The sequence below is a fragment of the Danio aesculapii genome, chromosome 2, assembly GCF_903798145.1.
Source record: "Danio aesculapii chromosome 2, fDanAes4.1, whole genome shotgun sequence".
NCBI classification, from domain to species: domain Eukaryota; kingdom Metazoa; phylum Chordata; class Actinopteri; order Cypriniformes; family Danionidae; genus Danio; species Danio aesculapii.
The window spans coordinates 30582614-30609118 of record NC_079436.1 but is presented as its reverse complement, the minus strand read 5'-3'; the positions used below and the strand labels follow the sequence as shown (position 1 = coordinate 30609118).

The window sequence follows — 26505 nt, the reverse complement described above, 5'->3', positions numbered from 1 at the left end:
TACAAAGAGTCCACACAGCTGTATTAAATACATCTTTAATCGATTCATAAACATCATCCAAACCATAGTTTTTGTAAATTTATAATACAATTATCCATTTCAAGGTACTGTATATAAGCTGGTCAAACTCAACGCAAACCTACAGAGCGAACCCAAAACACGCACCATCTCACTCAAGTACACACAACTAGAAATAAAAGCCAGTAAAACAAAAGGCATCGAAGATCAAGAAGAATGACCAAACACATTCAGCACTTACAACAAAAGAAAGAGGCTTTTTTTGATAACATTTTTTTTCTGTGTCTTTTCACCATTGTTAGTTTCATACAAGATGAGTGTGTTCATCCCACACAAGAGGTATTACTTTCATAGAAAGAATGGGATTCCTTTGTTAACAATTAACAGATTTCACTTCCAAACATCATAACTGCAGACAAGAAGCGCAACACACATATACAAAATCACAATCACAACTGAACCATGAAATGCCCGATATTCCCTAATGATTTGACTTAAAGAAATTATTTGTTGTGCTCTAATTCTGTACATCTATTTAAACATCCAGCACACAGTGCCCTAAACCTTATCCTAACGCTACTAAAGCCTAAAGGTACAAGCCGAGACCTTAATGACAAACTAGACATGTTACTTCAGTCAGTGAAGTGGAAAGATCAGATCACTCTCATCATTCACTTTTGCACATCAGCTTCAATATTCAAATAATTAATTTCTACTGCTCAAGATCATCCACTAATATTGAAAATGTACAATGTGACGACCCTTCGGATTGTCTACCCGAAAAAGAAAGCGTCAAAAAATAAACGGTCATCTTTATATTCCAAACGACGCATGCAAAGGCCTGGTAAGTGGAAAAACAAACAAAACAAACAAAGAAACAAAAATGTTCAAGAGCATTTGTTACCGCTACTCTCCCACAGGCCTCAGCCGAGCTCAACATACAACATACCTTCATTTCCAAAGCAAATATATTATTAAGTTAATACAGACCTCTTGCTGAGGTTTACATGAAGGATCTAAAAGCACTTAAATCCTCGCACTGTGCACAAAAGCCTGCTGAAAAGCTTTGAACGTTATTGCATTTCCGTCATGAGTTGAGTGCAAGACTATCTGATATTTCTCTTCTCTTGGCTCCAGCTGAAAAAGTGCGATCGCTAAGGCGTTCTGCAGCAACCAGACGATGAAAATGTCAACAGTTGGAAATAAGGAAAAGCCCAATTACAATGAACTCCTCTGTGTACTTTTTATGTGAATCTAGTCGACTGTATGAGCTAAATCTGTTGAACTGTAAATGATGAGCTGTGTGTCCTCGCGTGGCACGGCTCATTCTGTGCATACTTTCCAGTATCTCCGAGATTCAGAGCTCATTTCGCACCATCTGGCAATGCATATTCAAACTGTCATACAGTCACCACATCTTAGAGGCAGTGCATGTTAATTAGTTAATTCTAACTAATACCTTTGTATATAAATAAGCTATGCTCTACAATTGTAAATTAGTGGTTGTAAAGAATATTGTTAATTACTTTATAAATTATAAACGTATCTTTATGCCACGTTTAACCTCACACGCACACTCAGACAAACAGCTGTGTACTCATTCCGCTGGCCAAGAGGCCACTGGCTGTCTTACTAATACTGTAAACATTAGCCCATTAGCAAGAAATTCCTTCAGAGCTGAGGCAGCCTAAATCATAGCAGCTAATCAAAATGATACAGATTAGAAATCTTGTTTAAGAGCAGCACCAGGTGTTTAATTTGTGGAAGTTCTACGTGCATCCCATTAATGTGACACCGGGGTGTGTTAGAGTTCTCTCACACTGGTTCTTACAGGTGTTTTTGTGCAGTTCATGTTTCCCAGGTGGAGTGGGGGAATAACTATAGATGGGAGATGCTGAAAGGTACCGGCTAAGTGCTTCTGAAGGCAGAGATGACGTGAGCGGGTAATAGATGGGCCTTCAGGACGGTCTATAAAAGTAGGTCCTCTGGACGGATCTCAGGGATTGGCTGACGCCAGAAACAGAAGGTACTGAATTCCGGGAAACTGAAAGCAGAACTTTGCTCTTTACTCAGCAAAGGAAAGACGTGATCCACCAGCTCACTCAATCTGCTGTATCTACACACAAACAGAGAGACAGAGCATAAAACAGGCAATCGAAAACAAAGGCGTCCTTCAGCTCTCAAGCCGACCTTGAACAAAGTTCAAGAATGAGCTCTCTACGTTTGATTTGCATAATCTCTGACAGCTCAAGTTGACTTCAGAGTTACTTTTATGTAACCCTGCAGATCAATGTGCACACTTACGAGGACTTGTTGCCCTTGGTTTGCTCCTGTATGAGCTCTCCTTTGGGGTTAACCGTAAAGATTCTGCAAACTGGCACTCCAACCTCCTTATAGGCAAACACATCCTAGAAAAGACATTCACAGGATTCAGACTCCAGGACAACCTCCACCAAGTCCAAAAACTAAAACCACCTTCTATGCTAGTTTCTGACACTAAAACAGTTATGATCAAATGGATGCGTTTGTGGCTGTATAAACATTCAGTGTCTTACTACACCTCAACATTATAATTTATTCAGCTGAGAAAGTTCAGCAGGCCAGTCTGGAGCAGCTGTTCATGCAGTTCAAGACTGAGCGAGTAGCCTGAGGGGACAGTGTTTCTAATGTTTTGAGCTTAAGACATGAATCTTCAAGCTGACCTTTGACAGTGTTGCTGAGGTCAGAGTGCACTGAAAAGAAAGTTAACCGTAGTTCAACTTACATTTGTTCGGTTCCCAAATGCGGCATAAAAAGGATGTTTGTTGGGCAGGAAAAGGTTCTTGATATCAGTAAGGCATTCGATTTTAAAGATTTCTGGCTTCTTTTCAATCACCTCCCTTTGAGACAAAGAAAACATTCAGAGTAAATAAACTCAACTGATTGGTTTATTTATTCATTTGACATGTAAACAGGATTGGTTAACCCCCACAAAAATTATTTCATCTTTTACACCACTCTGTATGACTAATTTCTTATGCAGAGCTCAAATTAGGCTATTTTAAAGAACTGTGGAATCAAACAACACTCGATTTATCAAAATATCTTCTTTAAAGTTCCACACTAAACAATATTATAATAATTTGTTGTTTTAACTGTTTGTATCCACTATCACTATAGTATAATACCTGTGAAATGCTGAGAAAAGGCTGCTGGGAGAGAGCATGAGTGGTCCACGTGGCAGGATTATACCTCCGTCATTTACCCACTGCAGATACCCTCGTGTCATATCTGCCATGCCAATTGCCCTTGCTGAGCAGTACAGAAACTTATATCCATTCCTGAAAACAAAATCATCCATTTCAATACAGTTTTTCAATACCCATAATCAAGCTCGCCTGTGCCCTTTCAATGAGGTTGAAGATAAAAAGATGTGAACTCACTCAGCCACCGAGTGGTACAGTTTAGCAATGCCCTGATGGGTCCAGTCCTTCCCAAACTGCGGCAAAATCTGGCCGAACACATCTGATCTAAAAAGCACATAAACACAAGGGTGAACATGGCATGTACTAGCAAACGAAAGGAGCAAAATCCTCTAGCGCACATTTGTTCTACTTAGAAGGAAGTCCAAGTCTCATTCAGCTGGGTTCCTAAATTTAGCTTCTGACATTCTTTTTATTCTTAGAACTAATAGACTTGTGAAGGAGAGAGATTTTTTTTTCCTCAGCTTGGGCAAAACTCTGTGTCGTTTACTAATGAGGATCCTCTCCCGGCTTTAGCGTTTTATCTCCGACTCTTTCTGAGTGGCATTATGAGAGAGCAAGATTTAAATTGGCTCATTATGGTGACATCCTCCTCCTAGTCCAACCCCGGTCTGGGCGCACCCCACAGTCAGCCGCCCTGCTTCACAGCCTCAGAGAGATGTGTCAGGCAAACGGGTCAGAGAAATAATAAGCGGCAGTCAATCTGCCCGTTTGATGTGTGTGCCACCCACCAGCCACTGAGGGCACGAGTCTGGAGGCGGAGAGCATTCGTTTGCATAGATGCATTGATATATTACAGCCGGCTTTGCAGTAATTAAAATGCAAAGACGGCGGACCGGTATAACACTAATATTGGAGCTGTGAACTATCAAACAGCCAGTAAAACTCAGAGAGACAATGACCATTAAATGGCGCATTGTCTTCGTCATTGGAAGCGTTAGTGGAGGGGGCTGGGAAGCCAGATGATTATTAGTGGTTCATTATTTGCCACATACTCCGAGAACTTGTTTTGATGAAGCAGACTCTGCCTTGATCTATAAACCTCTTGGTTCTGGCAGCAAACCAAAACAAAAAAACCTGGCAGTGAGTGAGTCCTTCTGCAGTAACTAATGGAAATGTTTATGCACACCTCAGCCTTTTTCCCCTCCTCATGACTACAGTAAACTAGTAAAGAGAAGAACAAAAGAAAATTCTGCACACAAGCCAGCAAATGTTTTTCATTAAAGGAAACACGTGCTGTGTGTCTGCGAAATACATACTTGGTGATGGTTCCATCGATGTCAGAGATGATAACTTTGTCATCCCAGTTCCACAGGTAGATGGTGCCTTCACAGCGGCACGTGCCTTGGTATTGTGTCGTGATACTGAACATCACATCATTGGGTCCTTCCTTCAGTTTCAAACTAGCCTGTAAATTCAACACCACCTCATCAATGTGTCACTTGAACAGCACATAACATTTATTTTAGCTACAGGTCTTAACAAATGATGGAATTTGCATAACTAATATTAAGCGAACTTTCATAAACTAATTTCAAAAGAGGCACGTTATATGATTGATCGCACCTGGTCTCTCATCTCTAATCATTAGCCAATCGGATCATTCCAAACTAGACTAGAAATAGCACAACTAGCATTACTCCCTCATCTTCGTTTTTTAAAGAATCCCCCTATCCACCTCATCTCACCCTTTCCTCCTTTACCAAGGAGAGCTCTCGAGAACTACCTGATCTCATACCCCCTTACATGCACATTGACCAGACGGGAGCCCTAGACCCAATTATCTCCAAGCTCAATGTTCTCTCCCAAGACAGCATGCCAAACCTGCTATTATAATCAAGCAACATTGAAGTGGGAACTCTTGAAATTGATAAGTTAAAGCAATAAACAAACCATGTGTGTGGTTATGAGGTAGGGAAAAATAATATAATAAAAATAAAATATTAATCTTGCGCTTCTCATCCCACTCCATTTTAACCATGTTGAAATGTATTTTGTATAAAGAATTGTTTTGTGTATGATTTTTCTTTTTGAAATAAATAAATCAAATCTAACTAATTTATAATACTACGGATTGCTAAAAAAACTAAATAATTAGCCCAAAATATAATTATTGAATAATAACATAGATTTAGAAAAGATTCAAATGAATTTGATGTGAGTTCTGAAATTCAGGCAGTCCTCAAAGTATTCATTAATTATAAAACTTATAAATGTAGTAAAATGGCAAAGCTTTATTAATGAAACAAAATGTTCTACTGTGCAACAGCTTCTAGAGCTGCCAACAGGGGGCAGTTTAGTGCAAATCAATGCAAAGACACACATTACCCTTGCAGAATGAGTCACACAGCTTTTACATAATTTACCGGAGCAAGATTGAGGGACATCATTAAACAACTTTCTTTTACAGAGAAAGCAGATGCACAGAAGTCTGCATCTTTCAGTCAAAAGCACAGAGCAAGTGCTGGGGCTGTTTATGTATACAGTGTTTAACCAAGTAAATATTTGTCTCCTAACAAAAGCGTAGACTCACAATCTGGTTGGAGGAGAGGCGGAGGGATTTGCGGTAAGAGTGCGTGGATGTGTGGCCGTGAGGCTCAGATTGGACCTTGCGCTCCATTGATGATGCAGCAGCGCTCACCTCCTTCCCTTCCTCATCACTGGATGAGTCCCTGGTGTCCACTCTGTGCTCAGAGCAAACAGGGAATCAATGAACTAAATTTGCAACCACATTCATGTTTCCTAATTTAGACCATAAGAGCAGTAAAGGACATAAAACAGAAAGTAGGCAGGATTGTTCCGATTAACTTATTCCACATTAAGGGAAGTAAAACTGTAGTCAGCAATCAGAGAGAAGGTCAAGGGTAAAACTGCTACATTTATCTTTTATAAAGACACCAGTTGACATATTGTTTTATGCTGCCATCTTCAACCTTCGTATACATTTTGAGATATAGTTCAAATGTTATCTGCAAGTTGTTGAAGAAAGCTCAGGCAGGAAATGACGTGGCATATGCCTGTCCATCAGAGATTCTGACTCACTTGCGGGTATGACTTTCCATGGACAAAGAAGAGCTCCCTTCCTCAAGTTGGGACTGCTTTGTTTCTAGCTTTCCAGTGCTTTCTGACTGTATAACAAGACAAAACAACAGCAACAGATCAGATCACACTGACATATATCTAAAAACTGCACAAAAAAAAAAGTGTAAACATGTCATCATTTGCTTTTGTTGTTCTCGAAATGTGTTATGAGCGACTACATGACCCTGTCATCTTCACATGCCTTCAGGTTAATACTAAAAAGTCTGATGAGCTGCCTGGCCTATTTCTAGACTGTAAAATTCCACACCGCAGAGTGGTGCTAATTACAGAAGTGCCAGTTGAGGGCAGCGAACAAGTCTGATGCCTTGTCTGAATGACGGCAGAAGCTCCAGAGGGACGAATTACAGAGGTAGAGCGTTTCATCTGCTTTACAACAAAGACTTGCCCTCATCATTTTGTTCATGCAATTACGTGAATGTTGATGCTTGTGTAATCAGATCTGCCCACAGAAGTTTAAAGACAAGTGCCGGAATGCAGTAGGATTAAAAGACCAATAACTGCTTAAAGGTTTTGTTCCTACTGAATGATTACTGCTCAGCCAGGGCCTTTATGTTTAAACACAAAGCTTTGTGTTAAACACAACTGAAGGTCACAAAATGCTCTGGTATTACCTGTTTAATAGTGCTGTCTGCTCTCTTCCTCCAGAACCACCAGCGCCCTGATTTCTTTGGCATCCTCTCTTTCACCCAAGCTTCCTCTGTTGCCTGAACAGATCATGGACAAAAGCTATTTGACCTACTGCAGTGAACGACAGCACCGTAAAATAAACATCACAGGAAGTCAAATATCCTATTAGGGAGAACCAAATACCTTGGGTAAATTTTTCTGAAATGCTTGCAAACTTAAGATTAAAGGGGCTGCCAGTGTCCAATTGTAATATCTGAAATAACAAAGAACAAAAAAGGTCACTAAATTTATAGAGTTACACACACACACATTTTATTTATTTTCACACTCACCTGTTTCCTATTTTAACAACTAAATTTTGATTGTCTATGATGGCTGGATTTTCTGCAAATTCATTATATGTGATGATATGCTCCATAAATTTTTCTAGAAGCAAACAGAAAGAGAAACTTTAATCACTTGCATTGCTCACATCTGAAAGCACATGTTAAATTCAGAAATGTGTTCAAATAAACAGAATTAAGGGTGCAGTAGGTGATTTGTCTTCAGAAACATTTTTTGTTGAGCTGGTTAAAAGTCTCTCCACATTCCGATAGTAATGATTAAAGTAAATGATCTAAATGTATTTATATGTATTTTTATATTGTGAGTAAGACATTAGACAAAAAATGCTCATCCAATTAAAAAATGTCAGGCCAACAAATAACTCAATTAGGAAAGGTAACTCAAACTGTCTGTACACGTGAGGCATGGCCCCCTACGGCTGACAGAGAGGTCAATAAAACTCTGCATCAACCTGAAAAAGTTCTTTCTGAAAGACCGATGTGGCCTTGTATCCATGAAAAGAAAGATTGAAAACTACAGAATCAAAACTTTTCTAAATCCTGAATCAATATTGAATTTACTTTTGCACCCTTGAGAGAAATGTCGTTATGGAGTTCAGAACAACGATCTGAAGGATGACACCATGGCTCAAGTACTACTTTTAGACAGGTATGTTTTAAAACCATGCAAAGCTTATGTAGATTGTGCTCTTATTTATGAACGGGTTTATATGCATGGAAGTGTTGTTCAGCCACTGAAAAAGTCCGGCAAAATATTGACTTCATGGAGTACCTTTTAAAGCATCGCTAAGATAGTCAGTTAAATAGACCTAAGCATTCATTTCGTTTTTCAAGTGTAAAAGGAGATGAAAACAATCAATGTACGAGGATCAATGAGCACAACTGAAAAGTCACTCATTGTCTTGATAACGTAAGTGTAATGTAAAAAGATTACAGGATATTTCTGTTATTAGCACTCCTTTTTTCTGATCTGATTTTTATTTAGTTGAATAATGAAACATAAGTAAATAGTGCTCTTCCACCTAACCAGCTTTACTGAGGTGAAGTTTGATTTATATATTCGCACATTCATACATTTTTGAACAGTGACAACCTGTGACATTCTCACACTCTAAGGCTACATCGACCATTTGGTCTGAAATAGTGTGTAGATATGACTTCAAAACAAAATTAGCACTTTTTTATTGGCTGTGAACAATGTTGTATTGTATAGTCATTGGCTGATTATATGATTTCACTATTAAGAATTTGCAAACAATACTTTTCTGAAATTATATTATTAACCCTTTAACTACCCCACCAAGAAGAAAATCTTTGGATTGCATTTCTTAACTCCTAATGTCGCTAGTTAACACTCATAGTCAGCACATCTCATAATTTCTAAAATATCAACCTCTACCAAATGGTTGTCGTTTTATGGTAAAAGTACTGTAATTAATACTATGAAAAATCTGAAAATAAGAAGTGTAAGACCAATTTATTTAAAAATATAATAAAAATAAAACATTTCGAATACTAAATCCTCTTTATTTTTTGAAGTATGCCATAAAATATTTCAGATTCTCATTTAAACATGTTTTCTTGTTTTTTTTTTACAATAAAATCAAAATCAAGTGTAGTAGCGCAACAGTATTATGTTTCTTAGATTTTTTTTGTAAACCAACAATGCTGTGTGTGTAAACCATTAATTAAAACAGTCATTCTTTAAATGACTTTAACAGTCATTATTTTTGTCAAAAATCTAAATATCAGTCAAAATATGGCCAACTATTTGGTAGAGGGGCAGTCAGTGGGTTAAGGAGAAAGTCCGAATATAAAACCAACTTTACCCTGCTGGCCTGTCAACAACTACGCTTGACAAAGTGCGTGTCTCCATAGAGTTTTCTAACTGGTGAATGAAATGATCTAGTGTTATATAAGGTTGTCTATCATCATCGAATCATCAGCTATTCGGTGCGTTTTCGAGCGTTCATGGCTTAAGGAGGCATGGCTTTAAACAGCAGGGGAGGGATGTCAATTTCTAAGCTATTATGCTAACTCTAGCATTCACCTACTGCACCTTCAACCACATTTTAACCACAGGTTCCCATTTCCACGCCTTTAGCAACCAATGAACACACACATCAGAATGATTCCGATACCTTTGGAAATCTCTCCATTCTCGCTGAGTCCTCCACACAGAGACAGGGTGACATCAGGGAGATCACTGGCAGAGTCAGACAGGCACTCGGTGCCACTGTCGGCTGCGGCACTGCCCACAGACTGTGGTGACTGAGAGCCAGAGTGCATCCCAGAATCCATCCAGTGCTTGGAACCGGCATCTGAATCACTGCAAATACACAACACCAGCCACAAGTCAAACACAACACAAGTCACCTGACTCCTGATAAACTGCTTTCCAAGTGCTGTAATCTAATCTTGAAAGCAATATAGTTCAGTGGATTTATACTGTTTTTCTACCTCTTAGGAAAATAGCGAGCAGCAACATCAGGCTCCAGCACATTCAAGTCGTCCAGGTAGATGTCCTCTGGGCCCTGGTGCTGACTCCTTTTTGGGACACCTACAGTAAAAAATGTACAATCAGCATTTTAGGCATTAATCATACATAATAGAAGCTTTTGGTAATTTCTTGACAGCACTAAATTAAACTAACTCAGGTGGACAATGTTTTTGTTTCTGGAACACGCTGAAGTTGGCCTGTTAAAATATGAAATAGCTACAACTTTATATCAATTTTATCTGCTCCAGCTATCAAATAAAGATAACAGCCACTGTTAAGTCAATCAATCATGTTTATTATAGCAACTTTCCAAGAAAGTACCAAAGGAAGTGAAGTTTAACAGACCTACCTTTCTTCTTGGAAGGCGAGTCAGTTTTGGGACCAACATCTCCAATGTCCCCACCCAAAGGAGCAACAGTGGCAGCAGCTGGAGAAGCAAGAGCAGCAGTGAGGCTGTCTGAAGGAGTGGAGGTCAGTACTTCACTAGGCATCGTCTCCAACTCAGACTCAGTGGGAGTTTTAGGGGTCACAGGAGTGCGGGGTTCAGGCTTTACTATGGTGCAACTTGGAGTGCCTGATGCAGGTTCTCTTTCATCCGTCTCCATGGCCTCTGAGCTGAGGATCACTCTGAAGTGAGTGTTTTCTGAAGGCGTTATGGTCACGGTCTTCGGTAGCTCTATCTTCTCTTTTTTAGAAACCTGGAAATTACATTTTCGAGAGTGGGTGATGAGATGGAATTTAATCATGAACTGTTAATTCAAAATCATAGCATGAACATTTTTTGCAGTCTATATTCCCTTATTACTCTGACAGAACTGCATAAAAGATTTTCTGTTCTTATTTTGAGGGGGAAATATAGAATACACAAAGCATGTTACTCGTATAGTTTTAAATAGAGAAAAGCGCAATGGTCAAATAGTGAATGAAGCCCCGCCTCCTAGTACAGGAACCAATGAGCGATCGATATAGACTGAAGATTCTCCAGGAGGGGCTCGGACCAGATGTGAGTTTCAGCCGATTTTGTGTGATTGGAACCAGGGATCCTCCGACCAGGATGTTTGCAGCAGCCCATACCAAATACTGACTCTTTGTCATGGTGATCAGCTGATACATAGTACCGATTCTGATGCTTCAAGCTTTATGATGCCTAAAGCACATTTTCCTTTAGAGTATGATACTTAAGAGGAGAGCTCTCCTTACCTAAGAGAACAAATAAAGGATGTTGCATAAAATCCCTTAAACACATCTCTTATAACCATTTAGTGTGGACTTATAATGGTCAGACATAGGTTTACAGAAAATAATAGATCAAACATGTTAATAAAATGGTAAGAAATGACTAACAAATCAATTTAGAAACACAGCAAATGATGGAAGAAGAATTCAACATGTCTCAAAGAAAAAAGGTTGGAGTGTATTTCATGCATAAGAAGTTAAAATGCACACCTTTTAATACATTACTACTTTACTAAAAGGAAACAGGCCTATTCACTACTGTTTATTGCAATTACGAGGCCTATATTAGGAAATGTTATATTATTAAATAAGTAAAAAAATATTTAATTTCATTAATATTTCTAGCCAGATTTTAATAAACTTGCAACATTCTCAAAAACACAGAACATTCAGTTCTTGTATGTACATAAAAAGGCCATTAAAATATTTGCTCATCTCCAACTCTTGATAGCAGCTCTATGATTGCAGCTCCGGATAGACACAGCAGCTCGATGAGAGCGCGGCGATTTTCTTGACTGCACTATTCATGTAACCTAACAAATATAAAGCTTAGAACACCACTGTGCCTCTCGCGATCTGTTCTCTAGCTCATTCACTTTCCTCTGCATGATTTACAGGGTATTTTATCTAATTCGCGGCCGTCACTGCAGTCTTCCTCTGTGCGTAAATTTGTAAACAAACACTTGCAATCGGTTCACGAGATCAGCTAGACTGACAAGTACTGATCGAGTCATGAAATGTGATTATCGGCTGATCGATCGGAGCATCCCCAATTTGGAACATATAAAAAATACACTAAAAAAGACACTAAAAAGACACTAAATACACTAAAAGTTATTGCTTCATTTTATTGGTGCTTGCTAAAATAAAATTTAATAGTAGTGGCAAGCAATGTTGTAGAATTGGATGTTTCCCCATTCAGACAGAATGCCTGCGCATACTGTTCTGTTCGAGAGGCATTTCAAAGATGGCCACCGAGTTAAATGACTTGCCTTATAGGGACTTTGGGGAAAACTGCAGAATGAATTTGAAGAAAAACTAAATTGCAATTTACCCTTGTAGATTCTGGAAACTCTCCCCATGTCCATTGCATGTGTGACTCCATTTTGAGGAGGCTCTCTGAGGGCCGAACAACCAGTTCAGAGTCACTCTTGGGAGAAAATGCCTCTGACATGGCATGACTGCTCAAAATAGAACAACAAACAGCAACTTCTGTTAACTCAAATTAAATAACAGAAAGTGAAAGTAAAGTACACTGTAAAACCTTTAAACTTTTTATAAGCCCTTCAATCTGATATGGATCAAAAGCATATTTTAAAGTGTGTGTATGAGATTGCAAGTATAAACAAACCTATCTGATGGAGACCAGTCTCCGTCAGAGTAAGGGTAGCTGTCCAAAGAATGTCGAATTGTTGGTAATTTGGGTTCACTTTCTTTAAGTGTACTCACTGAAGATGATCTGAAAGACAGATTTTTCTTGAAAAAACATTGTCCACTCCTTCAGTATGTCTAACATGCATTCATATGTTGGATTGGTTACCTAGTGTTGGAAGCAGCGTCTTCATCAGAACTCAGGTCCATCTCAAATATTTCATCAGTGGAAGGGGTAGAGCTGATGACGGCAGGAGGGGTGAACTCCTCTCGCCGGGGGTCACCTTTATGCTTCTTCCTCCGTTTCTTCTTCTTCTTGGCTCCCCCTGTGCTGGCAACTGGTCGATCAGGAGGGTCATCTGGGTCAAGTGGGTCATCGTCCAGGTTTTGACTTGACCTATGATCGCCTCCTATCCAAAATAAGTGACTCTCTGTGGGAATGGGGGAGGTGGCCAGGTGTGCTGGTACAATCTCCTACAAAAAAAAAAAGAAAAAAAAAAAAAAAAGAAAAGAGGAATAAAAAAAAAAAAGACCATTAAAGCACGAAAGCCTTTGCAATGCAAATAAGTTTCCAACATAATGTCATTTTCATATTGCAAACTGAGGATGATCAGTAGTCATTAATGTGAGTGACAGAACCAGCAGCAAATATGGAATAGAAGTCACTTACATTCTGCTCCTCAGTTTCCTGTACAAAGAAAGCTTCTCCATTATCTCCCAGCTTCATGTGGAGATCCACAGGCTCCCCGTTGATCTCTATGTCAATCTGAAGGAGTTGAAGAGGATTATTTTAAAACACGTCGTAATGTGGAAGGCACCTCAAACTTTTTGATGTTACACTGCAATGTAATAACTTCAGACCTGTGCTTGTATAATTATCTGACACATTGATTCTAAATCAACTGGCTGACCTTTGAAATGTTCAATTTTATTTTTATTAAAGAAATATAACCATGTCGGGTGACCTTAAAAAGCCAATAACCGTTGACATTTACCCTGCGATTCCCTTCTGAACTCATGACTTTTCACCCTGCCACCACTGCACAACCAAACTCGAACAAACAGCAGGTTTACTCTCCTGTCCACCTATGCAGTTTTAATCATCTGCCCACAAGAGACACAATACACACGGAGGGGAATCTAGCCACCAAACACAATTAGTGAATTTGTGCTGCTCTGAAAGCAGTGCAGCCAGCTGACCCACAAAGAGGATCACCTCACATCACACACCTGATACCGTAGCCCAGCACAATGGCAGCCTGATATCGAGCTGTTTGAGTCTCCGATGACATCCACAGAAACAATATCCTTCAGTTAGACCTCCACGTAAATACAGATTTATTCCTGTGTGTGCCATGTTTTTCTTTCAACTTGTCTCAAACCTACTTGTTTTGTCAATTCGGGGGCCTCTGAGCCTCAGTTTCATGGTTGCTGGCTGATTTATGCGTGCTGAGTAATGGGGCAGAATTTTAATGTTGGTATAAATCATGAACCGAGTAAATCTCGAACAGAGAGCTCTCTTACATGCACGCTCGTGGACAACAATATCTGGATTTCATTTCAGGGCATAGCAAGATGAGAGGGCCGGATGTTATTGTGACTCTTAAATGACTGTTTTTGTTTCAGCAATGTAATTTGTTTACTTTAACAACCTAGATTTATTTCATGATGGCGATAGGCAAGCAAGGTCAACTGTCTGCTATCTACATAGAATGCGCTACACCACAGTTTCTGACTCCAGCTAAAAACTAGGATTATAAAAACTAAATGAAAAGGCTTTTGACGAAAATCTATCGCCCAATCACAGTGGCAACCTTGACAAAACTCACTCGTCTGCCTCCATTTCCTATCTCTTTTTAGTCAGAGAAAGCTGTTGCCATAGCGACCACTTCTTTCTAAACCTCTTCACACATCCTGTAGATAGTGAGAACTGTTCCATCCCCCCCATTCACTGCTGTTGCTCATGCACACTGGTAAATGTTTTATGCTAAACACTAACACATTCTGTCTGTGTACTATATATGACCGAAAACATCAGAATGGTGTCAATATGACCAGAATGCTTTAAGAGATGCTATTTAGAGCCGGAAATCTTGACATTTACAGCTGGTGGGAAACACAGTGATCATATCTACAGCCCATTTCCTCATTAATTACTGCGTTTCACTGTTTAAATGAGAAAAATTAAACAATTTCTCCAGGTTGACATAGCAATAAGTTATGATTTTCTTGACTTTCCATTGAAGTTATTTATTCCGCCAGCGTTCACGCTTGCAAATCTAGGTCTGTTTATATGCAATACCCTCTGCTGGAATCTTCTGTCACGAACATGCCAGTATAAAAGCATGTTTACAGAGCTGGTACAAAGACACAAGCCTGCATGCACACTGTGGTGCTTTCAAATGAACCATCATCTACAAGCAGAGATGAAGGCATATCTGAAGCAGACAAGAGTCATGAGGACATTTGTGGATTAGAGCTAAGCTTCTTTGATCATACTTGTGTTTGCTTTTTCATCCAGGCGTTTTAGTGCAAGACAATGGAGATTAATGCGGTTATAGATTTCAGGCTGAAAAGCACAAAAGTAAATACTGTCCAAAGCTCAGATCAATTCTATTGACAGTGACTTGGATGTGGATTTTTCTTTACTTCATGCTTTGAAAAGCTTTCAGAAACTCATTTGTTTGAGAAAGATCGATGGATTCCCTGGACTTGTTTAATGACACCCACGATTTCACAAGATGTTTTCTTTGAACAGTTTTTGTTTCCCCAGCAGCACTTACCACTTTTTCCTTGGAGCGCAGCACACCCAGTTTGCCAAAGCGCACATGGAAAGGAGAGCACTGGTAAGTTCCGTCTTTCTGGCGGACCACTACTACATCAATGCAGCCGGAGAGTGTGGCCTGGTTAATGCCCTTATACAGCTCCTTCATGGTCACCAGCACCTGACCAGCCAACTGCCCCACGTAATTCATAGTGTCCGACTAAAAAGAGGAACAGAAAGCAAAACAAACTTAATCATATAAACAAGCATTGCAAACAAGAACTACTTTTCTAGAAGTCTTTTCCAGTCCTGCATCTGTGCAAGGCGGATATGCTATGATCACCCACTTACAGTATTATGTTACAGTTCTTTTTGGCTGTGTGCCTTTATAAAACCGTTATCAGAAGACCTTCAGATGGCTTAATGTGGTTTCACAAGTGGTGGTCTGAATGTGTTCCAACACCAAGGTCAAAAAGGTGGAAAAAAAAGTTTTAAATTAATCACAAACAACTGCCCTGAGCACACAAGCTGTAATGAATGGCTTCCTGTCATAGCTCAAATGTAAAGACTGATGTACATTTCTGCAGAATTGTTGGCATTCTTCCAGTACCTGTTTAACTAGTATAAACTAGGATGTCCTACAAATATCTATAAATGTAAGAAAAGTGACTGACATGTTTATTTATGATAGTGAATTATTCAAACAACATCCTGTCTAATTTTAAGGTTAATGCCTAGGGTATGAGACGACACGCTAAATTAATCCCCAGCAGACAGTGTTAGGGAAGTTCACAGAAATGCTATTCCTGGAATGTATTATTATGCTAATGACAATGAGTAATTCTGATTTAACAACATGGCTCATTGTAGTTATTATGAGGTCTAACACTGTGAAAACAGGCAAGCTAATTTTAAATAATACATCAAGGAAACTAAGATGAAATACTATCACTGCTTGTATAAATGCCTGAGGGGAAGACAAATAACTAAGTGGAGCATTCTCTCAAAACCATAAGGGCAGCCTGAAAGGTCTTAACAGACTTTGCACTCTTGGCTAACCTGATTTTTTTTCTAGCATAACAGCCATTATTTACATGAACTACTTTCTCTAAAGCACTCAAGAGAAAAAAACAGGCTTCTACACATAAGCAGTTCCCTTAAGGAGAAAAACAGGGATTTACAAAAAGCTGACTAAAGCTTAAGAGTATATGCACTTCTTGTTTGGTCGTGTTTTTTGAAGTTCAAATCAAAACAGTAGTATTGAGCAATATTTTTACAATTGAAAAGGTTTTTGTTTGAAATAAGTAATTTATTCCTTTAGAGTAAGTGGCATTTCTTCATATTTCTGATCCTTCAGAAATCTTTCTAATATGTGATTTTGTGCTCAGAAACATTTTAAATAATACAATCTAATAAAAATTTTTTTTACAAATTGCATACATATATATATATATTTTTTTTATATTTCCCAAATTATGTTTAACAGAGCAAGGATTCACAGTGTGTCTGATAATATTTTAGAATAAAAGCAGTTTTGAGCCATTAAGCCATTTTAAGGTCAAAATCAATTGTCTGCAGAACAAACCATACAATAACTTGCCTAATTACCCTAACCTGCCTAGTTAACCTTATTAACCTAGTTAAGTCTTTAAATGTCACTTTAAGCAGTATAGAAGTGTCTCGAAAAATATCTACTAAAATATTATCCACTGTCATCATGGCAAAGATAAAATAAATCAGTTATTAGAAATTAGTGATTAAAAGTTATGTTTATAAATGTGTTGAAAAAATCTCTCCGTTAAACAGAAATTGGGGAAAAAAATAAACAGGGGAGCTAATAATTCTGACTTCAACTGTATACATGCGTGCGTGTGTGTGTGTATGTATATATGTATATATATATAAAGTTTTACTTAAGTAACTTGTATTTATTTATTTATATATATATATATAATATATATAATAATAATATATATATAGATATATAATCTATATATATATATATATATATATATTATTATATATATATATATATATTATGTATAGAATATATGTAATATATATATATATATATATATATGTATATATGTATATATATATAATATATATATGTATATATGTATATATGATATATATATATATATATGTATATATGTTTAGTTGTATATATGTTTACTATGTATATATGTATATATATAATATATATAATATATATATATATATATATATATAATATATATTATAATATATATATATATATATTATATATATATATCTATGTATATTATATATATATTATATATATATATATATATATATATTATATATATATATATATATATATATTATATATATATATATATTAATATAATATATATAATATATATATAATATATATATAGTATATGTATATATGTATATGTATATGTATATATATATATATATATATATATATATATATATATATATATATATAAATAAATACAAGTTACTTAAGTAAAAACTTTATTGGCCACAATCTTTTAAATGTTAGTATATGAGAACTAAACATGTGCAATGTGATTTAATAATATTATTACAACTTAAAAAGACAATCTTTGTTTTGAATAAGTGGCACTTCTTAATATTTCTGATCCTTCAGATATCTTTCTTATATGTGAATCAGTGCTCAGAAACAATTGATTATCTTATGTTATTATAAACCTGTCTTTATAATAAACACAGGTTTATTATAATAAATATGTTATTATAAGCCTGTGCTGCCATTTATTGTAAAAATTGTAATGCTGTTTTTAATGATCAGATAAATGTAATGTTCAAAGAAAAGCATTGTTTGATTTATGCATCTCTGCTGTAGTAAAATAAAAGTAAAAATAAAAAGTATGAAGTAAAACAATTTTAAATGGTTAGTATATGAGAACTTAACATTTGCAATGTTATATGTCTATTTTAAAACAAATTATGTTTTTAGTCTGCAAAAAAAAGCACATCTGGCCTCATCCCACTTAACCTATTTGCAGCATAATTCATAGGGGACAGTGTGAGCATGGGTCATCACTGCAGCACTCATATCAGCAATCTCCACATATCTAAATATTTGATTTTCAGAAAACAACCTTAACCAGACGAACAGAACATCCACAGTCATCGAAACACAGCCTTTAAGCACTATGGAAAGTTACTTAAGTTCACTTCTGAAACTTTTGTTGCTTAAAAGTTTTAATTGCCTCAACACACAAGACACACATGGCACTGTGAAACACTGCTAAAAACCATTATTAATAGATCATCATGTAACAGCAATCTCTTTTTATAAAATATTCTATACATGAGGCCAATTTTTCCCCATGTTAAAAAACAAACATAAATCCTAGACTAATTTACCCTGTGGAAAACCAAAACTTGACTTACTCTAAAGGTTTTGTAGGATCATTGCGTTACTCCAGTCATCACTTGTCTGATTACAGAATGTCTGAGAAGTGACATGCTATAATCAAGTGACTGTCCACATTCGTCTTTGAGGTGTGAAATGGTTTAATGTTTTTTCCTCCCATAAATGTAAATGTTTTGTAATGCAGGATTGGATAAAACAGGTGTGCCAGTCTTTTTTTCTGTAAACTATGAGCCATACATGATACTAGAACATATTTTAGTGTTTACATGACTTAACAAATTATGATGTCATTAGGCATAATCAGTGCAAAACTTAACACGCTCAATGTGCAGTCATCTTTGACGCTGTTAATAGGTGATAATAATAGCAGCTCAGATAACTAAAGCTTAACTGGAGTCTTTACTACACACCCATATAATTATGATCCATCTCATTTGCATTTCTCACTCACCCAGGACCATGACGCCCTAAGGGATGAGGACTCATCTTGTTCACTGTTGTCCTCCTCAGTGCCAGTGGTTTCTGCTTCTGTTCTAGAATGGAGTCTCTTCATCACTGTTTACCTCAAGTATTACCTTCCATACTAATAATCTCTTTACCTGTGTCATTCTAAACATTATCTCAGGTGGCCCGCCTACCATGTCTGTCTCGATGACCTTCTTGGATATAAATATAAACTATTGTAACCTTTCTGACGCTGCTTAAACTGAAACAACAGAAGCTGTATTTCAGCGTCGTCAAAATCTTGTAATGTCAAGAGTAATCCTGACTATTCAACCAATGCATGACAAGAACCTACTTTCTCTAGCCAATGAGGCAGGAGTAGGGGGTCAGCAGTTCTGCAACAGATAAGACTTGTTTCCGGCGAGGGGCCGGTGGGGTTGACCACTGATAAGAGAGCTGGAAGAAAACAGTAGTTCACTCGTCTGCGCAATCACATGAGGAGAACGTCCTACAAGCTGATTCTGATAAAAATTCAGGTTACTTTAGTTAATGATTTAACTCAGCAGATCTTCTAAAGAAGCATAATAACTCAATAGTGACATTTACCATATACAGTACCAGTTATGAGTCTTACGACTGCACCGATATTAAAAGTAATCTCATTTTATATAATGAGCAATATTTAATCCAACAACATTATAAAACTCTCATTATTTTTTCAAAAATCATAACATTAATAAAGGAACGGAGCAATTCCAGTGTTATAGATGTTTAGAAAAAACTTAAAACATAAAGAATATGTTAACATTATATTTAAACATCTGTTTACGTTTTCCAAAACTACTTACCACAGTAGTTATAGGATCAGAAAAATATATATCTGTCATTTTTTTATACTTTAAATGAGGAAAATGAACATGCGTTATGGATGTGACCAAAAAAGTCTGCCAGTTTACAGTATACTTTGTAGAAATTCTGCAAATTAAACCGCACAACCCAAAAGAAATTATGCCAATCAAAGAGATACGAGTAGGCTCACTATAGAACAAAAATGATTGCTTTTATTTTATTTTACATTAATGATGAAAAATCCTCATTATGGACATGACATTTCTCTGTTTTGGATCTTACAGATGTGAAATTGCCACTTTTGTGACTTTGGTAAATCAAATATAATTGTTTGTAAACACTGACAGAAACATTTTTGAGTATTTTTACAGCTCAGTAAAAGACAAGCCTGCACAAAAAAAAACTAGAAAGAATTTCGCTATTTTGGTGAAAACATGAAATTACTCAAAAAGATTTTTTTAATGTTACGAGTAGACATGTTCTTTTAAAAATTATAGTATGGATAGATTGATAATAACAAGAATCATTTTAATACAAATAATAAATAACTGTATTATTATTATTGTGATACCTGGGTGCTAGGTCATCTTTACAGCCTTTTTCATTTCTGTTTAGAAAACAAGGCTCATGAAGATGATCGATGCATTTGAATGATTAGCTAGGTCACGGTGTTGATTATTAGTTTGAGTGAGGGTGTGAAAGGAAGTTAAAATGCAGTATTAGCTAAAAATAATGATTTTACTGCAAATTAACACAGAATGGAACAAAACAAGTTTTGCAATACTGCATAAAAACTGATATGGTAGAGACATACACTGTCGGGTAAAAGTTTGGGGTCAGTTTGATTTTTAAATGTTTTAAAATAAGCTTACCCTCCTCACCAAGGCTGCATTTATATAATCACAAATACAGTACAAATTGTAACATTTTATTGCACTATAAAATAAATTGTTAAAAGTAGTTTATAATTTAATTTAATAATTTATTCCAGTGATTTTAGAGATTAATTTTCAGTTTCATAACTCCAGTCTTCAGAGTCACATGATACTTCAGAAATCACTTTAATATTAATAATAATTATTATTATTAATAATAATAATATATGATTATTATTATTATTATTAATAATGGTAATAATAATAATAAAAGCAATAACGACTGGAGTAACAATTTCATTTGAAACTATATACAATAAGATAGCAGTTATTTAAAAATGTATTAATTAATTTAAACTTTTTTTTTACCTTTAATAAATGCCACCTTTATGAACAGAATGATTTTCTTAAAAAAGAAAAAACATGAACACAAAAAAACTTTTGACCGGTAGTGTAACTTACATCCTACATAGTCTGAACTGTGTTTTTCCATTTTACAATTTAAGTTTTAAAATACAATAAAGCACTTAAAGCAAGATGTCCAAAGGTTTGTATGTTCATCTGTTTTGTTTAACAGTGACAAACAAAACCCAGAGTAGAAGCAAATTACTCTGTGTGGCTGAGCGCCCTAGGAACGCCTCTAATTACAGAGGGCACGTGTATTTGTCAGGTACATGTTATCAGTCCTCTGTTCATAATGAAAATATCAGGTGTAAAACAAAATGTATGTAATTTGCCAGGAAAAAACACCAAGTAGCAAAGGCTGTTTTCCTTTAATGCAGTCATATCTGGCTGTAGACAAATAGGTAACTTACAGTTTCTCTCCTGTTAGTAATTGTGTAGCGATTTACAAAAACATGCAAAAACCTGCAACAACCCAAGGCTCCTGGGTGGGGATATGAAAAGTATATTCTGTGCTGCAAACACAAAAGAAGGCACTAACAGATGAGGGAAAAATTATTACCCCTCCTGTGAAATATGTATTCTTTTTCAAATATTTCTCAAGTGATATTTGAGCAAGAAAATGTTCACAGCATTTTCAATAATATTTTTTTTCTTCTAAAGAAAGTCTTATTAGTTTTATTTTGGCTGGCATAAACGCAGTAAATAAAATTTTTCAAAAACATTTTATAGGTCAATATTATTAACCCCCTTGTAAAATAAACAACAAACCACTGTTATAAAAATAAATTGCCTAATTACCTTTACTTGCCAAGTTAACTTAATTAACCGAGTTAAGTCTGCAAATTGCACTTTAAGCTAAAAAATTATATTTTAAATATATCTAGTAAACATTTAAAAATGTGTTGAAGTAGTATTTTCTCCATTAAACATAACCAAAAAAATAATAGAATTAAAATGTAACAGTAGGGCTAATAATTCTGTCTTCAACTGTATGATTAAATTTGGAATGCAGTTAGCAAAACGAGAATTAATTACAACACAAATTATAATCATATTGAATAAGTCAAAAGCAGTGCTGTATGCCTAATCAAATGACTCAACCACACACACAAAAAAATAGTTTTTAAACATTTAACATTTATATGTTGTTAAGGTTTCATATAATCACACATACTGAATTACATGTGGTGTTTTCCGGAATCTGTTGTCCTACTAACACGTGTGCTCAGAAATCATGAAATGAGTTTCACTTCACTAGTATTTTAACAATTATGTGAGAAAAACTAATGTCATACGTATAGTGTAGAAACCGAAACTTAAGTGTCTTCAAAACAATCCTCTAAATACAATTTTGGTTTATCTTAAAATTGAGAAAAAAAATTTATTACCATTGTACAGTAGAATAGTATTCTAAAAGTTATAATAACACTACACAATTCTTCTTCCATATTTTAAATTTATTATGAATAAAATTTCATTTGTAGAAAAAAAGTAGAACTTATTTAAAAAAAATGGTTATTTATTAAATTTTTTTGTCTTGTTTTTTTTTTTTTTTTTTACAAAATTTGAGGAGAAAGGAATATTGGGAAGTAAAGAAAGAAAGAGGAAAGGGTAGAAGGAAAAAAGAAGGGTAGAAAGAAAGAAAGAAAAGAAAGAAAAATAACAAAAGAAAGTAGGGTAGAAAGAAAGAAAAGAAAGAAAATGGTAGAAAGAGAAAGAAATAAAGAAAGAAAATAGGGTAGAAAAAAAAGAAAAAAGGACAGGGAGTAAAATCTCTCCGTGGCATGGGCAGCTGCCACTAAACCTGCCACAGCTAAGTGCGCCTGCCCCAAATACCTGCCACTTTACCCGTCACTGCTATTGGCAGCTGCCTCTAAACCTGCCACTGCTGATCGCGCCCGCCACGGCACCCGCCACAAATACCTGCCACTGTTTTGGAAGCCTAAAAACTCCGGCACTTGCCACAGTTATTTGCGCCTGCCACGGCACCCGCCACAGTTATACGCGCCTGCCACGGCACCCGCCACAGTTATACACGCCTGCCACAGCACCCGCCACAGTTATACGCGCCTGCCACGTATACAGGGAAACTGTCATATTATGGAAACGGTCACAGTGATATGCGCCTGCTAAGGCACTCGCCTCTTTTAAACGCGACTGCTACGGAACTCATCGCGGTTATAGGCACCTGCCACGGAACCGTCACAATTAATTTATAGCCTACACCATAAGCAAAAGTCAGCCAATAAATATGAAAATGTTTAGTTCTGCCTTGTGTTGTGCTCAGCTCTGAATGATTTCTTATTATAATAAAGTATTTTGGAACACATGTATTTGTTTTTGTTTGTATCATGCCTTAGGGCATCCACAATAAGCTTACAGCAAAAGACCTTGGAGTAAGGGATGAGTTTTAAGGACAATTGTAGCCTAAAAAGACATAATCCAATGTAAATGCAGACATTTAGAGTGTGCTTTTTCGGCATTAAGTTGTTTCATGTGCAGGCTGTGGTGGTGTGGGGTAGGGGGTGGGGGAATAAAACACATTCTGGAATTCAGCACATTACCGTGGGGGGTTCCATAGCAGACCCGTTTAACCGTGTCAGTTCTGTATCAGTCACACATAACCATGGCGAATGCAAAATCAGACGTGTATAATTGTGGCAGGTTCCGTAGCAGACCTGTATAACCGTGGCAGGTGCCGTATCAGCTGCACATAACCGTTGCGGGACCCAAATCAGCCATGTATAACCGTGGCAGGTTCCGTACCAGACCAGTATAACAGTGGCGGGTGGCGTATCAGCTGCGCATAACCGTGGTGGGTGCCAAATTAGCCGCGTATAATCGCGGCAGGTACCATAGCAGATCCCGTATAACCATGGCGGGTTCCAAAGAAGACCCGTATAACCTGTATAAGGAAAGAAAGACCAACTGAAAGAAAAGACAGAACGGACGAAAGGAAGACCAAACGAAAGGAGAGAAAGAAAGACCAAATGAAAGAATGACAGAATGAACGCAAGAAGAAAAGAAAGACAGAACTAACGAATGAAGAAGACTGAACGAAAGAAGAAAAGAAAGACAGAGCAAATGAAAGAAGACTGAACGAAAGGAGAGAAAGACAGAACAAATGAAAGAAGACTGAACGAAAGGAGAGAAAGACAGAACAAATGAAAGAAGACTGAACGAAAGAAGAAAAGACAGAACTAACGAATGAAGACGACTGAACGAAAGAAGAAGACTGAACGAAAGAAGAAAAAGACAGAACAAACGAAAGAAGAGGATTGAATTAAAGAACAAAGAAAGACAGAACAAACTAAAGAAAGACAGAAGGAAAGAAAGAAACAATAATAACGAAAGAAAGAAAGACCAAATGAATGAACGAAAGAAAAACCAAACGAAAAAAAGACAGAATGAAAGAAGGACCGAACAAAAGAAGGACCGAACGAACGTTTTTTTTTTAAATCAGTTCTGACCTTGAAGAGCACACCGTAGCAGAATTAACTCAAATAGTACAATGATTTTACAAAATGGTTGTAACCACCTGATTTTTTGCTGTGTCGTCCACTTGCATAACATAAAAAGCTAATTGAGTTCAAGCTCAGTTACAAAGGGCAAAGGCAAACAAGTCAGCAAAAATAATCACAAGCACTCTCTCCTGCTGAACAAAATCTAGACGTATAAACAAAGAAACTCAATACAATTTAGAAATGCCCAAATAGGTACTATTTTACAGCTCCTCAAATGTAGTCTCCTCAAATGTTGCTCAAGGTTTCATTTTCAGTTCTTGTCATTCAGGAGAGACAGAAAGCAAACAGTATATGTGAACAACAATGTCTTAACAAGATATAGCCAGAAGCCATGTATTAAATAACAGAAAGTTATATCGGGTAACAGAATACGGTAGAAGAAAAAGTTAAAACAGTGGCTTGCATTTAACGGCTCAACAATACTGGTTTTAAAAGCAAAAGTACTGCTCACAGTTGTAAACAAGTTCAGACAAGTTTGAGTACAGCTGTCTTTATCAGCACTAATGCTCACTAATACCACATGATCCTGCGATTGCTTAACAGCCCTTACTGTTTGTATAGCAAATTATCAGAGGAAAATAGTTTATCTGAGAAAAACCAAGTGACTAGTTTGGTAATTTTTCTTATTAAAAAAAAAAGTCCAAAATTAGCAAAATCGCGTACACACACTAATGCTCTCTGTGTGTCAAACTCCTGTTGGTCAGTGCAATGACATAATGCTGTTGTTTAGTTGCAGTCTTCTGCATCCACACAACGTCTCATCAGCATACAAGTGATGTTTTGTATTTAAATGTAGCATTAGCTAGCTACAAACGAAAAATAACCCAATTAAAGGCATGCCATGTTAGGTTTGAACGTGATACTTGGTTACAGGGAATGATCCTGTCACAGCATCAGCATTCTGGTTAGCTCGACTAACGTTAGCCGACTGGCTAAATGACACTTGCTGTCAAAGCACAACGCGCATCTGCTTTAAAATAAACACTACACACATTTACGTTGTATATTAGCCTAAAATGGTTAACTAGAACACGTCACGAGTAATGTTTACCTTTCAGTTGCTGCTGTTGTTGAGATACTGGACGTTTTGTCGCCGTCTGCTTGTCCGCGCCGACGTTATTCATTCATTTCTGAACAAGCAGCGAGTATTTAAGTTACAGCTCTCAGCGCCCCCCTGGATCCCTCCTGGTGTTCTGGTGTATCATAACACTGAGTATTTTTTCGGAGGGTCACTTCTACGGTACAACCACCGCGAACCGGTCAGGCAGCGGCTCACACACAGCGGCGGCGGCGGTTGGCCGTGACGTGACGCGACGCAGGCAGGCACTTCAAAAAGAGGCCTCTCACGTGACCCGCTAAAGCAGAATTTCCCCTGGCTAAAATCACCAGATAAACCTCCTCAACCACTTCCTTCTAGAAGGTTGTTTGTGATTATGTTGCTCCGTACCTATTTAGTCGATAAGCGGTTTCATTTTCATTATCATGCTCTCATATCATGCATATATTCGATGTAAACAAACTAATTTAAAACGGTGCAGGTCCTAACAATTACATGACTGGCAGGTTTAAAGTCATACACACTTTACGCGTTGTAACTGGTTAATTTTATTGCATAGCACTGACTATGTTTTTATGATTAAGATCTGTATATCAGCTATGACCACAAAGCAACAAAAGCGTCTTGACACAATAGCTGTGCATTTGCTTATCTGAAGGACCTACACAGATTAAACTGTCTTGCTGTATTATGTTCAAACCTTACACATATAAACACATAAAATGCATTAAGTAAGATATATCAGCAGACATA

General features: G+C 36.8%; 1 protein-coding gene across 2 annotated transcripts; it reads right to left on the bottom strand.

Annotated features, from left to right (window-relative positions):
* Positions 1 to 21: 21 nt before the first annotated feature.
* lpin2 (lipin 2) lies at positions 22 to 26172 on the bottom strand. Of its 2 annotated transcripts, none has more exons than XM_056477119.1 (20): positions 25747 to 26172; positions 15224 to 15424; positions 13111 to 13206; positions 12610 to 12914; positions 12421 to 12528; positions 12124 to 12250; positions 10183 to 10531; positions 9794 to 9893; positions 9475 to 9662; positions 7322 to 7415; positions 7173 to 7242; positions 6974 to 7066; positions 6303 to 6388; positions 5794 to 5944; positions 4520 to 4668; positions 3441 to 3527; positions 3186 to 3338; positions 2783 to 2897; positions 2323 to 2426; positions 22 to 2134 (listed from the first exon to the last, which is right to left on the bottom strand). In XM_056477119.1, the coding sequence occupies exons 2-20, from the start codon at positions 15413 to 15415 to the stop codon at positions 1987 to 1989; spliced, it is 2715 nt and encodes a 904-aa protein (XP_056333094.1). In that variant the 5' UTR covers positions 15416 to 15424; positions 25747 to 26172; the 3' UTR covers positions 22 to 1986. The 2 variants fall into 2 exon arrangements, with proteins under 2 accessions (XP_056333094.1, XP_056333086.1); XM_056477111.1 differs by lacking the exon at positions 25747 to 26172 and adding an exon at positions 19050 to 19228.
* Positions 26173 to 26505: the final 333 nt, after the last annotated feature.